This window comes from Periplaneta americana, chromosome 2 (assembly GCF_040183065.1).
Source record: "Periplaneta americana isolate PAMFEO1 chromosome 2, P.americana_PAMFEO1_priV1, whole genome shotgun sequence".
Classification (NCBI taxonomy): domain Eukaryota; kingdom Metazoa; phylum Arthropoda; class Insecta; order Blattodea; family Blattidae; genus Periplaneta; species Periplaneta americana.
Window position 1 is genome coordinate 5,278,181 of NC_091118.1, and position 14,547 is coordinate 5,292,727.

At 38.2% G+C, this 14,547-nt stretch overlaps 1 protein-coding gene across 1 annotated transcript in view; it reads left to right on the forward strand.

Moving 5' to 3' along the window:
• The window catches only part of LOC138711961 (fatty acid synthase-like), a 116,608-nt gene extending 103,171 nt beyond the window's left edge, over nt 1-13,437 (forward strand). The window contains exons 29-32 of the mRNA XM_069843282.1: nt 990-1,314; nt 3,060-3,215; nt 7,612-7,824; nt 11,224-13,437. Coding sequence (XP_069699383.1) covers nt 990-1,314; nt 3,060-3,215; nt 7,612-7,824; nt 11,224-11,330 — 801 coding nt within the window. The 3' untranslated portion in view covers nt 11,331-13,437. The remainder of the gene's footprint in view (nt 1-989; nt 1,315-3,059; nt 3,216-7,611; nt 7,825-11,223) is intronic.
• Nucleotides 13,438-14,547: the final 1,110 nt, after the last annotated feature.

The following is a 14,547-nucleotide window of genomic DNA, read 5'->3' on the forward strand; positions in this document are numbered from 1 at the left end:
CAGTCAGAGGACTGGATTGGAAAGGGTAAAGAGGGAATTAGGTATTGAATAGAGGAAAATTATACCAAATTCGGTCATTAACTCATCAAGCTGACCAGTGCTAATTGATGAGTAGCCCCTCCCTTGTAAAATTATGCTTACTAACAGCTGCACCACGGGAAGGTAGGGATGGGACATTGGGTATTTGTCCAGGTTGGTTCCTTAAAGCCTTCAATGGGAAGGATTAATGGCTCTCCCCCCTGTATCCGACAGATACACTTTTGCAGCCTCCCATCAAAATGTAAACGCCATTCCAGCATGCTGACCTGCCATGGCATACATAAGCGTCCCCTAAGTGGTGAAGAGGGGATATGGTCGGTTGAGTTGTCTGACAGTCTCCCTGGCTAGGTCATATGGACCCGGTGACCAATGGCAGGTAGGGTCCTTAAAACATTTTGGGGTTGCATGTAAGTGATACAGCATAAAAATATGATATGTACATTAAAATGGTTATAGTTTTGTTACGTCACTCTCCTGTATTGCAGAGCAAGAAAATTAATGGCCTCATTGCCAAGAACTCAGCATTAATCATCAACATATTTATAAGTTGATCAGTTATTTTTACATTGTTGGTTTTTTTGGCTGTTTTTTTTTCTTGCTTCATTCATCGGTTGATCAGTTGGTTGGTTTCTTCGTTGATTGTTTTACCTGCAATTGAATATTTTGTTGATTGTTTACTTGGTTGGTAGTTGGTTGCATGATTACTGTGTTTGTTTTTTTTCATTGATAGCTTTACTCATCAGTATTTCGTTGCGTATTTAGACTGTCCTGTGTTTCCTTGGTTAGGATACTTATTTCTTTGAATTGATTGCCCATAATGAAAGGATAATAAACGAGTATGGCCTTTATATAAGTAATACTAGCAGTGGTGGTGATGGTAGCTCTAGTGGTGGTGTTGGTAAAATAAATAAACTGTTACGACTTTTACAATGGAGTGCGTGGTGTCACAGGTGTTGCAGGACAACTTAGTTTCGAATCAGACTGAGACCAGCTTCGCTGCCTCTGCGGGCCCCAAGGCGCTTGCCACTCGCCTGCTGGATAAGCTTTCTCGCCAGATGTGTCCGCTGCTGCAGAAATTCGTGGTGTTCTCGAGCGTCTCCTGTGGGCGTGGCAACGCTGGACAGGCCAACTACGGCATGAGCAACTCAGTGATGGAGCGGGTGTGTGAAGCAAGGGTCAGGGACGGCCTGCCAGGGCTGGCTGTGCAGTGGGGCGCTGTGGGAGATGTGGGGCTGGTGGCAGAGATGCACGAGGACCACAAGGAGCTAGTTATAGGTACCTCACATTATACTGTTTCCTCTATGGCATGGATGGGCATCGTGCCTCACTTGAGAAATAATGCCTCACTGACCTTCACAGAGCTTATCGCTCTGAGTGACATCATCTTCACAGTCCCCATTCCTCAGCTCCTAGGCGTGGGCAGGTTCTATGTCAGTTTCATAAGCAATATCAGTGGTGGCATAATGGCATTTCATGAGAAATGGGAGGAAGAGTTTTTTTTTGCTGTCTAGAAGGAGAACTTTTTTTTTTAATCCAATGCCACCAGGTTGTCTTTTCGACATTTCTGGTCTTCTCTCCTGGCCGTGGCTTAGTTGTAACCCACTTCTGAGGTTGAGGTGCCTGGAAGGCGGAGTTACATTACCCCGATGATGTGATAGGATAATTATGATAATGTGGTGCCAGGAGAGGTCTTAAATCTAAACTTAACCTAAATTCCAGACCATGGATGAACACAGGAATAATCCCCTTTAAGGAAAAATTCCTGTGCTCTAACCGGGAATCGAACCCGGGACCTCATGAACTATAGCCAGAAGTTCTGACCACTAGACCATGAGGCTGGTCAGAAGGGGAGAACATACGATGTATGTTATGCTCAAAAATCCTATTAGGCATTAATAAATTTAATATACAACGACAATACTCCTTATGTCATAAAGAACATGCTGAATTAGAAGGTAAGACAAATTAAATGTTATTTTTCGTACTATTCCGAACAAAATTTATGATCTTAACATTTGCATACTATACTAAATACGACATTATGCCTTAAACACGCTGCATTAAAAGGTACGAGGAATTAAATGTTGTTTGTACGTATTATTTCCAAAAGAAATTTATAAAAAAATATATTAAATGTGCGTAGAAAACGAAATGTGATTTTCTGAAATTATTTAGGTCGAGAACGTGCAAATCTATTAAGTAATCTTGATAAACGCCAGAATATTCAAGAAAATAAACGTAGACAACATGACGGAATATTATTGGCTAGTTACGCAATTTCTCGCCTGTGATTTAAATTAATTCAATGATGGAGAAATAGTAAAGAGGTTTATGATTAAAGCTGCCGAATTAATTTGCCAAATTGAATAAATTTTTCGAGAGTCTCATGTTAACCAAGCGCTTTCCTAATAATTCGCCACTGACCGCCTCAGCGATTACGATAAGGTGACGCAGGTCACAGCAGTTTATATTTCCCATCCTACTCTGCAGTCTCCTCTTCTAGTAAACAAACTATTTCAAATCGAGTGCCTCACGTAACCGAAAATTGTGCCCATGTATGCTCTAAGGTATCCCAACAAATCTCCATCATCATTCCTTTTCATCGCGGATTTAGCGTAGACCAGCCTCTTATGTCGCACCCTGGGCAACGACTGTGTCGGTAAATTGGTCTACACAATTGGCTTCAAATGGGTGAATGACGAACAGTGTAGCCGGAGCTGTCATGGTTCAACGGAACGGGTTCTGACTGTTCTCTGTTGTCTCGGAGTCGGAACATGCCTTGCGCAACGCAGTACTGCGGGCCCGCAACAGCTGGGCAAGTGAGCAGCTTGGAGTCGGAACAGGAGGTTCCGACCTACTGTTCATTTTTGCAACAGTTCCGAGACCGGAACAGTTCCAAAATAACTGTTGTGTTATTTTTTACCCACTTCTAATGTCTCGCTGTTTTACATTGCAGTAAGTTGTGTTGGTGTGCATTTTGTAGTCTGTCAGATGCACTGAACAGCTGTGACATGTTGCAGGTGGCACGCTACAGCAGAGGATCTCGTCATGTCTGGAGATGCTAGACGTGCTGTTGACCCAGACTCACCCTGTGGTGAGCAGCATGGTGGTGGCTGAGAAGCGAGCAGGCAGGGGCAGCTACACAGACGTTGTAGGATGTGTGAGCAGCATTCTGGGTGCGTACAGTAATTGGCGAACAACACAAGTCCACTATTAATGATAGTCAGCAATAACTGCCTTCCTTGTAATAGAATGCAACCAAGCTGGTACTGCAGTGATGTCAACGAGAGCGCAAGCATGCCTCATCGCCTGTATGCGCTGTACAGAGCACGTACGGCACGCAGGTACAAGTCACTGATGAACTCAAGGGTTGTACATTATGTACATTACACATTGAGGAAGAAGTTATTCAGTAAGTTTTAAGCGACTGGACTCCTGACTTCTTATGAGTAAAAGAGGCGAAAATGTTCTTTGTCTGATATATGGAAAACATTTAGTTACGAAGAGGAGCAATGTGAAATGCCTGAAATTATTAATTGATGTAATAATGATGTAATGAAATTTTGTTGTTTTATTGACATTAAATAGTAATAAATATATGTTTAGATGTACTGTAGAGGTTCTTCCTTGCTGCGTTGCATTTAAGTTTACAGAAAGTACAAAAAGTATGGATGCTAATAGCATAGACTCGTTATGAATTCTGTCTAAAAATTGTGAAGATATGTTGTCCATAGATTTTCAGTTTGACAATGGTCCTTACCATTGTGATGTCCTTTGGTTAAGCCGAGGAAAAGTTTGCTCCAGGTTCTTTGAATTGCGTGAACAGAGTCAAGTTGAAAATTCGCTTTGCTGGGTAATATATCCAGGATACGAATATATGCGGCGCAAACTATTTATATATTTGGCAGTAAGCACGTATGTGAGCAATTTTCCTCACTTATGAACCTCACAAAACCAAGACTAATACCAAGATTATCTAAGATAATATGCGTGCTATGCTACGTCATGCTGCAGGAAACATAATTTCACCGTACATAAGAAGGTTGGTGTCGGCAAAAACAAGAAAAAAACACTTCTGTGTTAGACGAGAAGTCAGGAATTTAAATTTGTTTCTAAAAATGTGCTGTTCATATAATAAATGCATTATTATGTATGTAACAGTTACATAGCAATTAATTAGATAGGCCTGATGTGGTAGAAAGGGCAGAAAACCTAAAATGGAAATGGGGCGGCCACGTAGCACGTATGGATCACCAGAAATGGACGAATCGCACCACAATGTGGGACCCGAGAGAAGGACGATGGCACGTGGGACGACAAAAAACCAGATGGGCGGACTACTTCAGAACCAGAGCGGGAAGTCAATGGTCGAGAGTGGCACGAGACAGAGAAGTATGGAGGCAGCTGACACCAAACATGAATCAACAAGCACCAGATAGGACAGAAAGTCAACGACAGTGAGTGTAATTCATGTGAAGTGATGTGAGGAAGTGTGGGGGATGAGTATAGTAGAAATGATCGAAGAGGGAAGTCAGGAACAGTGAAACGAAGAAATATCAGTAATATGACCAAGCTCCCAAGGACTCGCTCACCTTAGGAGCAATTCCCTGTGACAACAGAGGCCCTTGCCCTTACGGATGTGTACGGGCTAAATTTATTTATTAAATTTATCATTATCTAAAATCTCTAAGATAAAAAATATCGTCGGTTTCTTGGTAAAAGTGACCAAGTCCAAAATGCAAAATTGTTGGGAAAAGGCATTTAAAAGTTTAATGAGCCATCGAAAGATAACTGTACTTCTTTAGATGTGTGTTAAACATCTTACAATGGAATGCTGGCAGTCTAACATCTGTGCTTCAGTGGCTACTCATGATAATATCTTTAAAAAATATTGGAGTGCAAGAGGTCAAATTACTTTATTGTCAAACGCCTGGCATTAGAAAACAGCAACAACTTCTTTAGATGTTAGTAATAAGTTATTTTGAAGGTAAATGTGATATAGTATTGGTTTTTAATGTAAAATTATGTCTTAAATTTTCATAATGCTTGAAAGCCTTGGAATGTGACTTGGTCACTTTTAACAAGAAACCGACGATATACTGTTTTTTATTTGTTTCAGTCCTATTATTTCATTTTTCCGTATGCACAATGTCTTGCAATTTCTTTCACTTTTGTATTGGTAAGTTTAAAACAGAAAAAAACAGTGTTTTATACTAGTTGGATTATTAGATAATTATATAGAAATTAATTATATTCTAGCTATTATCTAAAACTATATAAGTTAAGGAGAAGCTATGATTATTATTTATTGTAGCCTACTATTTTATAATTCATTGCATTTATTAGAGAGGTACACTCTACAAAACATGTTCTGATTTCTTGTTGTCTTGTACGAATGTAACACATTATCTATTATTTAAAAACAGTTTAATTCACCTTGCAATGATAGGCCAATAGAGTTTACTTTGCTCACCCCTTTTTATTCACTGCTGCTGCCTCCAGAATAGATTCATTGCAAGCAGTGTGAGCACTTGATCACACACAGTACCGTCTACATGCTCTTGACCTTGACATCGCTGTGGTAATGTATAGGAAAAGAAAGCTAAGCTTCGTCTTTGATGAGGGAGGTAGCAAAAGAATAGACTGTCATGAGAGAATCAGACAGCCTCAAGTAAAGGTCTGAAAGTCACATTATGTCTGCTTTGAGGTGTAGGTGCAGTGAACTTCCTGTTAACGCATTTATTCCTTTGCAGCTGAATGAGTCAAGCAGTCCTTGAGTCCTGTTGCTACATAGCAACACGTTACTTTGGTTCGTCTGATCGAGAAGGCTGGAACATGCCTGTTCCTCACAGTTCGCATCTCGTCCCAGCAACTTGAAAACATTTGTTTCCTGTCAGAATCTTGAAAATGACTATTAGTGGAGAGCAACTGAAAACTAGAAATTTCTGAAAACAAGGCACATAAAACATGAGTAGTGGTTATTGTAAAAATAAATTTAAAACATTTGGGACTTGCTCAGCTTCTTCTTGGTACTTTAATATAATTTTTTTTTTAAATCCACAACACTACAGCCCATGAAGGGTCAAGGCTTACCAGCTGACTGCTGGTCTCACGTTCACCTGCCTCACGGAGGTGAACGATCATACAGCCAGAATGAAAGTATCATGTGATCAGGACGATGATCTTCCCAGCTATTATAGTGAATTTTCCAAACTATATTTCGCTATCTATCGTAGTTCTTCAAATTCGTCATGATATTGGGTGGGCATTGGTCCCATACACTGGTTGAAATTTCATGAGAAAATTCCTTCGTCATGAGGATGACTTGAACCAGGGCTCATTCTCTAACATGTCGAGTGCAGGTGCAGTGCTTTAGACCAGTGTTTCTCAACATTCCTCAATTGCGTTAACCCCTTTCAAGCTATAGTGCAACTCTGGAAACCTTGTTATCAATTTTCATTGTTTTTCTAACATTATTATTATTATTATTATTATTATTATTATTATTATTATTATTATTATTATTATCATCATCATCATCATCATCGTTGTTGTTGGTCTTGTCATTATCATCATCATCATCATCATCATCACAGCCACCAGTGTAGCCCAAGCAGTAGCATGTTTTCTTGTTGATCTCAGGTTGTGCTAAGGAACGGGTTGAATTCCTGCTTGGAATGATTACTTGTTTGGGTTTTTACCGAAGTTTTCCCCAACTGTAAAGTGATTGTCAGGTAATCTATAGCGAATCCTCGGCCTCATCTCGCTAAATACCATCTCTATCACCAATTTCATCGACACTAAACAAACCTAGTAGTTGATTAGCGTCGTTAAATAACCAAGTAAAAACTCATCATCACCATGATCATTCCTCATTACCATTATTATTATTATTATTATTATTATTATTATTATTATTATTATTATTATTGGCGGCCGGGTAGCTCAGTTGGTAGAGCAGCTGGCTACGGACTGGAAGGCCCGGTGGTGACAGGATTTTTTCTCATTGCCAAACTTTCAGAACGGCCCCGAGGTTCACTCCTATAAAATTGAGTACCGGGTCTTTCCTGGGGGTAAAAGGCGGTCAGAGCGTGGTGCCGACCACACCACCTCATTCTAGTGCCGAGGTCATGGAAAGCATGGGGCTCTACCTCCATGCCTCCCAAGTGCCTTCATGGCATGTTACGGGGATACCTTTACCTTTTTATTATCATTATTATTATTATTATTATTATTATTATTATTATTATTATTAATATTATTATTACTACTACTACTGACAAACATTATAGGAGATACATCTGTACACAAAGCAGAGAGGTAAATGGTATGCAAAAAAAGAAAGAAAACACTTTTTTGGTGGTAATACAGGTGTTGAAAATGTGTATTTCCGCGAAAATTGGAAATTTTTAAGATGGAAGTTGTTGAAAATTTTCTTCTGAAGACACAGATGCAGGGTGATGAATGGGAGGAAAGGAGAGGAAGCACCTGCTTTTCTATGTCTATTGGTGTTTTCTATCAAAGGACGATTGCGAGTTCCTACTTCGAGTTGCTGAAACATTTTGCTTGCAGGCATTCGAGACCTGAAGACTGTGAGCCAGACTACGACGCTGGCAGAGCTGGGGATGGACTCCATGACGGCCGTGGAGATGAAGCAGACCCTGGAGCGCGAGTTTGAAGTGCTGCTCACAGCGCAGGAGATCCGGAGCCTCACGTTTGGTCACCTGGAGAAGATCGCCGCCGACAGGAAGCAGGCCAAGAGTGCTAGAGAACAGCAGGCTCAAGGTACACTAGCAGTGCATTCCAACATCTGTCAGCAGATATGAGAATGTTTGTAGTTATAAACAACATATAAGATCTGAGTGAGAATACTGGTGCTGAATTCTCATTCAATCTTCACATTTTGCCTTCTGAGCAGAGCTGAGGGGTGCAGGCCAGCATGCTGAAATGGCAGTTCCTCCATTTTTGATGGAACAGTTATATCCCTGTGACTCGGTTTGTTAAAGACAGGTTGCACCATGGGAAGGTGAGGATGGAATTTGAGTAGGAGAGGTTATGGATTGCACTTCACTACTCCTTCAAACCCACTTCAAAATGTGTCAGTAAAAGTATTTGCTTGTTTATGTCAATAAGGCCCGGTTTCTTCAACCTTTGTTAAATTATAACTGTGTGTTATTCCATTTTAACTGTAAACTTAACAGTTGAAGCATTTTTTCACCTACTGTTAGTACTAACAGGCTGTTAAAACCTATGTTAATTTAACTGCCCAATTTCATGTAGTTAAATCATTTAACTCTCTGTTAGCATAGAAGTATCCAATATGGCTGGTGCGTTAGATGCTGAACTTATATATCTGGATTATTTAGAAAATTATATCCATGAATACATAAACAAAGGGGATGATTTCTGCGATTTGACAGAACAGAAGCTCATACAAAGGTATAGGCTATTTTCTTCCAAGCCTCACTTTTCGCTTTCAACTTAGATCCGTTTGTTTGTTTATTCTCATTAATTGGTTTATACTGCGAAATAATTTCCAGCAGAAGGTTTCTTTCGAACGAAGAGAAATTAGTCCCAAGATTTCTTTTTGTTCCAGTGTTTTCCATTTCATAACAGCAATACCAATACGCCGCTCCACGCTATTGTGATACAGACGAGGAAAGAAGCAGAAATCAAACCTGAGAGAATAGATAGACTTCTACTCTCTCTGTATCAAACAACGGAAACAAGCGAGAATCGCAAATGTCAGAGTTCAGAAAACAGAAGTGAGCCTATACTTGGTTATACGTTATGGTTAAACTCTAGAACCTCTGGTCCTAACAGAGACTTAATAAACAGAATGTTAAAATGTGAAATGTTGTTGTTTTCTAATGTCAGGCGTTTGACAATAAAGTCATTTGACCTCTTGCACTCCAATATTTTTCAAAGATATTATCATGGCCAGCCACTGAAGCACAGATTTTGAGATGTTCCGAATCCATTTCTTGGTTTGAGTTGCGCAATGGGCAGTTAGGGGACTGATATATTCCAATTCTATGCAGGTGTTTTGCCAAACAATCATGGCCTGTTGCCAATCTAAATGCAGCTACAGACGATTTTCTGTTTTAATTCTTCAACCATGGATATGAAACTTTTTTGAGTTTTCAATTTACAGAGAGGACTGTATGAATGCCAATTGTTTCCTGGTAATCTGATAAGTTTTTCATATTGAATCAGTGCTTTTTCTTCTATTGTCATTTTGATGCTGTTAATATTAGTGAGGAATCTCGTAGAATCTATTGGAGTGGTTTTGATTCCACCAGTAATGAGTCTGAGAGCTTGGGCTTGAACATATTCTATTTCGTTTATGAAAGGTGAAGTAATTAAAATTTCTCCGCAGTATGTCAGCACTGGCTGTATAAACATTTTGTATGTGGTGTTCAAAGTATTCCTAGAGCATCCCCATTTCTTTCCTGCTAGTCTTTTTAGAAGGGAGAATCTTTTACGAGCTTTTTCAGAAATGTATTTCAAATGGTTGCTCCATGTTAACTTACTACCGAAAATAACTCCAAGATATTTGGATTCATAAGTCCTAGGAAGGTGTTGGCCATTGTATTGGATATTGAATTCTCTTTCTTTTTTACCAAGTGAAAATATTTGGTAGTTACTTTTGCTTAAATTGAGTGTCATCAAATTTGATGTATTCCATTCATGTAGTTGATTTAGAGCTTTAAGAGCAGAATTTTGAATTTTGTCTCTATGTCTGTAAGATCCGGAAGTCCACAACTATATCATCTGCAAATAGTGCTGTTTTCATGTTTGATTCCTCTAATAGGGAGGGTAAGTCATTTATATAAATATTGAATAAAGTTGTGCTGGGGACAGCGCCCTGAGGTAGACCTCGATATGTTTGTCTGTAACTAGAAAGTGAGTTATTGAATTTAGTGGCAATGAATCTTTGACTAAGGAATTCTGATATCCATCTGATCATATTGCTGGAGATACCTAATTTCTGGAGTTTTGGTAATAATGTTTTTCGTTTTTGTATTTGAATCGGTTGGAGCTAAAAGGAATTAAGTCAAAATATGAAGTTTTGTGTTTTGCAACAATTTGAACAACTCATGTCATGTGCATCGAACGGTGGAAGAAGGAACTAAGACTTTTAAATATTCTTTTGTCTTCTATAACATAAAACTATAATATTTGTGTTATTAGAGGAATATTTTTTGCTTCTCCTGAAAGGTTGTCAAAAGTGACTTAATTCCTTTTAGTTCCGACAGATTCATTTATAATTACAAGATTACTTCTGATTGAGGTTGTGACTGATACGTATATGTATCTATTAATAAACAGCAGTATATCACTTACATATCAGAGCAGAAACAATTTGTTTGTATACATCTGATTAGTGAAATATGTTACTAGTCATCGATTAATCCAATGGAGGGGGAAATGAAATAGCAACCATATTCAATTATCTTCTGGCTTAGTTGCTTCATGAGTGATGCCTCATTGGTGTCACTTATGAGTTTCAAACCTGTGTTTGGACAGTTGACTAAAATAACAAGATTTATTGCCACAGCAAATAGCATTATTATTATTATTATTATTATTATTATTATTATTATTATTATTATTATTATTATTATTATTATTACTATTATTCCTGGCCGGGACCCCCTCGAAGTTAGAGCCCTAGGCAGCTGCCTAGTTTGCTTAGGAAGAAGTTTGCCGCTGTTCCTACATAATGTTTATATATTTTATATTTAGCTATTGATCTTTTGGTATGATGTACTATTTTGGTACATTGATGTAATAAATTTTCCTTCTAGTGTTTATGTACCCTTATTTAGTATTTATTATGCTTATACTTGGCTTTTTTACTTTAGTGTATTTCTGTTAACAAAAAAATAAATTTTAAAGAAAACTCAGCTCTAATATCACATACAATTGAGTATAACAGGTTTTTATATTCTGAGGTCAAAATATAGATACCGGTACCTATAAAAATTGGTAAATTTAGTTACATTATTAATTGTTTGTAAGGTAATTAAACTTGTGACAAAACCAAAAATTATAGAATTTTAATGGCAAATAAATCTTTCTGGTTCAAAATATATGTTTCGGTTTACTACCAGTACTACAGTACAGTATATGTTTCAAATATCTTAAGAGGGCTTCACTGTCTCTTATTTTGTTCCACAGTGTTGCCAGGAGAAGGTGGACGTCCATTTGTTACATGTGGATCATGCGACAATCCTGGAGAACGAAGAGACGGCTGCTGTGATCAGCAGGAAGCTGGCGAGCAATAAATAGCTCGACATTCTTGCCAACAAGAAACTGTACCACCTCAAAAACTTCCTGCCGAAAGTTATGACCAACATGACGCGAAGAGTTGCAGGCAGTACTTATTTTAAAGTTCTGTTTCCTTGACAGGCGGTGAAGGAATTTAAGGCTGATGAAAGTCATCAGTACCAAACTCAATAAAGAAGGTTCTAGGAAAAATTAACTGTTCATTTCTTTATTCACTTTTCTTGCATTATGTAGGCAGATGTTTTCACAGGTGTGAAGGAATGCAAAGGTCTGTAATCCTTGAATTAGAAAAATGGCATCTAGAATCGAGCAATGTTGCCCTTTTACTAGAAGGCTCCAGGTAAAATTTTCCTAACAGCATAGCTTTCTGCATAAATGTGAGTGTCCGGGCATTTAAGATCTTCCTGAAGAGAGTGTGGGATTGCATCCTTGGCTGATATAACTGATGGCATCGTTCTCACATCAGTTATCTTTCAATTGGTAAATCATTATACAGGGTGTTCACAGAGAACCACTGTGATTATAAATGGGTGTAGCATCGCTGTTGGTAGTCATATGTAAATGAAGATGGTGAATCAAAAATGGTGTAGTGCATACCTCACACACACTCAGTATAAGTCTGCATGTTACACAGTAGACATCAAGGCGATATTCCCACTCATGCCACATGTGCTTCAATTGGAATGCACTCAGTGGCACTGGAGATACGATGTCGCAGCTCTTGCAGTGGAGGTACATAGATGATATGTTTTATGTAATCCCACAAAAAGAAGTCACAGTTATTCAAGTCGGGGGACCTTGGTGGCCACTTGCAAAACACGTTGTCTTGGCATCCACCGTGTCTGATCCACCTTCTTGCTATTTGTTCATTAAAATGATATCGAACATTGAGATACCAGTCAGGTGTGGTAACCGGTCTTCTGCTGGCGAAACCAAATTAACAGCTTCTATTCACTTCTGCTGCTACCTATTGGTTCCGCCAGCAATTAGACATACCACAATACTCATAACAGGAATTCTTTGAGTTATTCTTCCTTGAGATACTAGTGTAAAGTCGTAATACACTTACTTACAAATGGCTTTTAGAGAACCCGAAGGTTCATTGCTGCCCTCACATAAGCCCGCCATCAGTCCCTATCCTGAGCAAGATTAATCCAGTCTCTACCATCATATCCCACCTCCCTCAAATACATTTTAATATTATCCTCCCATCTACGTCTCGGCCTCCCCAAAGGTCTTTTTCCCTCCTGCCTCCCAACTAACACTCTATATTCGTTTCTGATTTCGCCCGTAAGTGCTATATGCTCTGCCCATCTCAAACGTCTGGATTTAATGTTCCTAATTATGTCAGGTGAAGAATACAATGCGTGCAGTTCTGTGTTGTGTAACTTTCTCCATTCTCCTGTAACTTCATCCCACTTACCCCCAAATATTTTCCTAAGCACCTTATTCTAGAACACCCTTAATCTCTGTTCCTCTCTCAAAGCGACAGTCCAAGTTTCACAACCATACAGAACAACCGGTAATGTAACTGCTTTATAAATTCTAAGTTCATAATATACATCATTACGAAATTGTACCCATTTGTAATCATGAAAGGTTTCTTTGCACATACTGCATTTTGATATTTTGTTTGTATATATGCAGACTGTAATTAAATTTGATATGTTTGGGATTGTAACTTCCATCAGAAATGCCTTTTTTAATTACCAGTACTGTTATCCTAATTTTCGTAAGAACTATGACATCTGGTGTGTTATATCAGCTGTTCCATGTATCAACATACTTCTGACCCAGTATATCTTTGCTGAATAATTTTGTAACATCTATAATATGGTACAGTGTAAGTTAAGAATAAGTATTATAAGATAATTCTGTGCTGTAAAACGTTGGATGCATTATCATACCTCAATTTACAATCATTCTGAATCATCGTGTAGCAACCTGAATCCTGATGTTATATGTTGAATATTTTGTATTAAAGTTTTCCTTCATAAATCACTCTGTGTTCCATCCCTGATTGTATATTTCCCTTAATAACACCGACATGGAATAGCACAAATGACGCCGTCTGTCTCAGCAAGCTGTGTTCAGTGCATCTCTGTCTACATGAGGTTCTGCAAGCTCCTGGCTAAGCTTGTGTTACGGTGCCAGCGAAAAGTCAGTTTTGTTTGCCAAATTGTTCTCAGGAAATGTATTGTTTGGTGTACTTTCAATTAATTTTCATGTTAGGAAAATATTATGTGGCAATAAAATTTGTTGTACTGCATTTAAAAGATTGATCATGTCTGTCAGATTTCTGCTTCCTCGTACACTTTGTAAATTGAAGCTCTCTTGATATGATTTTGAGTGGAAGATTCAGACATTCGTTAGAATCAGCGGCGACTCGTGACTTTTCAAACGTATGTGTTACTACAACAAGAATAGTAATAATAATAATAATAATAATAATAATAATAATAATAATAATGATAGCACTCATCCTAATAACTAAAATTAAAGTCCATTCTCCTTCCTGTTGGGGAACTTGTCTATCATCTTAGTTTTGAAAAATGTTATGTTTTATTTAATGACGCTCACAACTGCCGAAGTTATATCAGCATCGCTGATGTGCTGGAATTTTGTCCTGCAGGAGTTCTTTTACATGCCAGTAAATCTACTAACATGAGCCTGTCGCATTTAAGCACAATTAAATGCCATCAACCTGGATATATGTCTAATTTTATGAACTAGAAGAATTGAAAACGATGGCTAAAAACCACATTTCTAATACAAAAAATAAATATTTCATATTTAAATACATTTTTAATAAATAAAGTTTTAGGTACTAAATACATAAGTTGGCTATTCTGTTCTGGCTACTTTTTGTCCCAGCAGTTTGAAGAGGTTTCGGTGCTTGTGAGTAAGTGAAAAGGGCAACTGAAGCACGTGCATTTCTCCATGTCGGCATCTTTCCTGTGCTTAGCACATCGCACTACAGTGCAGGGTGAATGATGAAACGTGTCAAGGCGGACGATTCAAATGCTTTAACAATACAGAATGGAAATATACGGTAACTATTTAAATTAAACAAATGAGTCAGAAGGAGCTAAAAGGAATTAAGTCACTTTTGACAACTTTTCAGGAGAAGCAAAAAACATTCCACTAATAACACAAATATTATATTTTTATGTTATAGAAGACAAAAGAATATTTAAAGTCTTAGTTCCTTCTTCC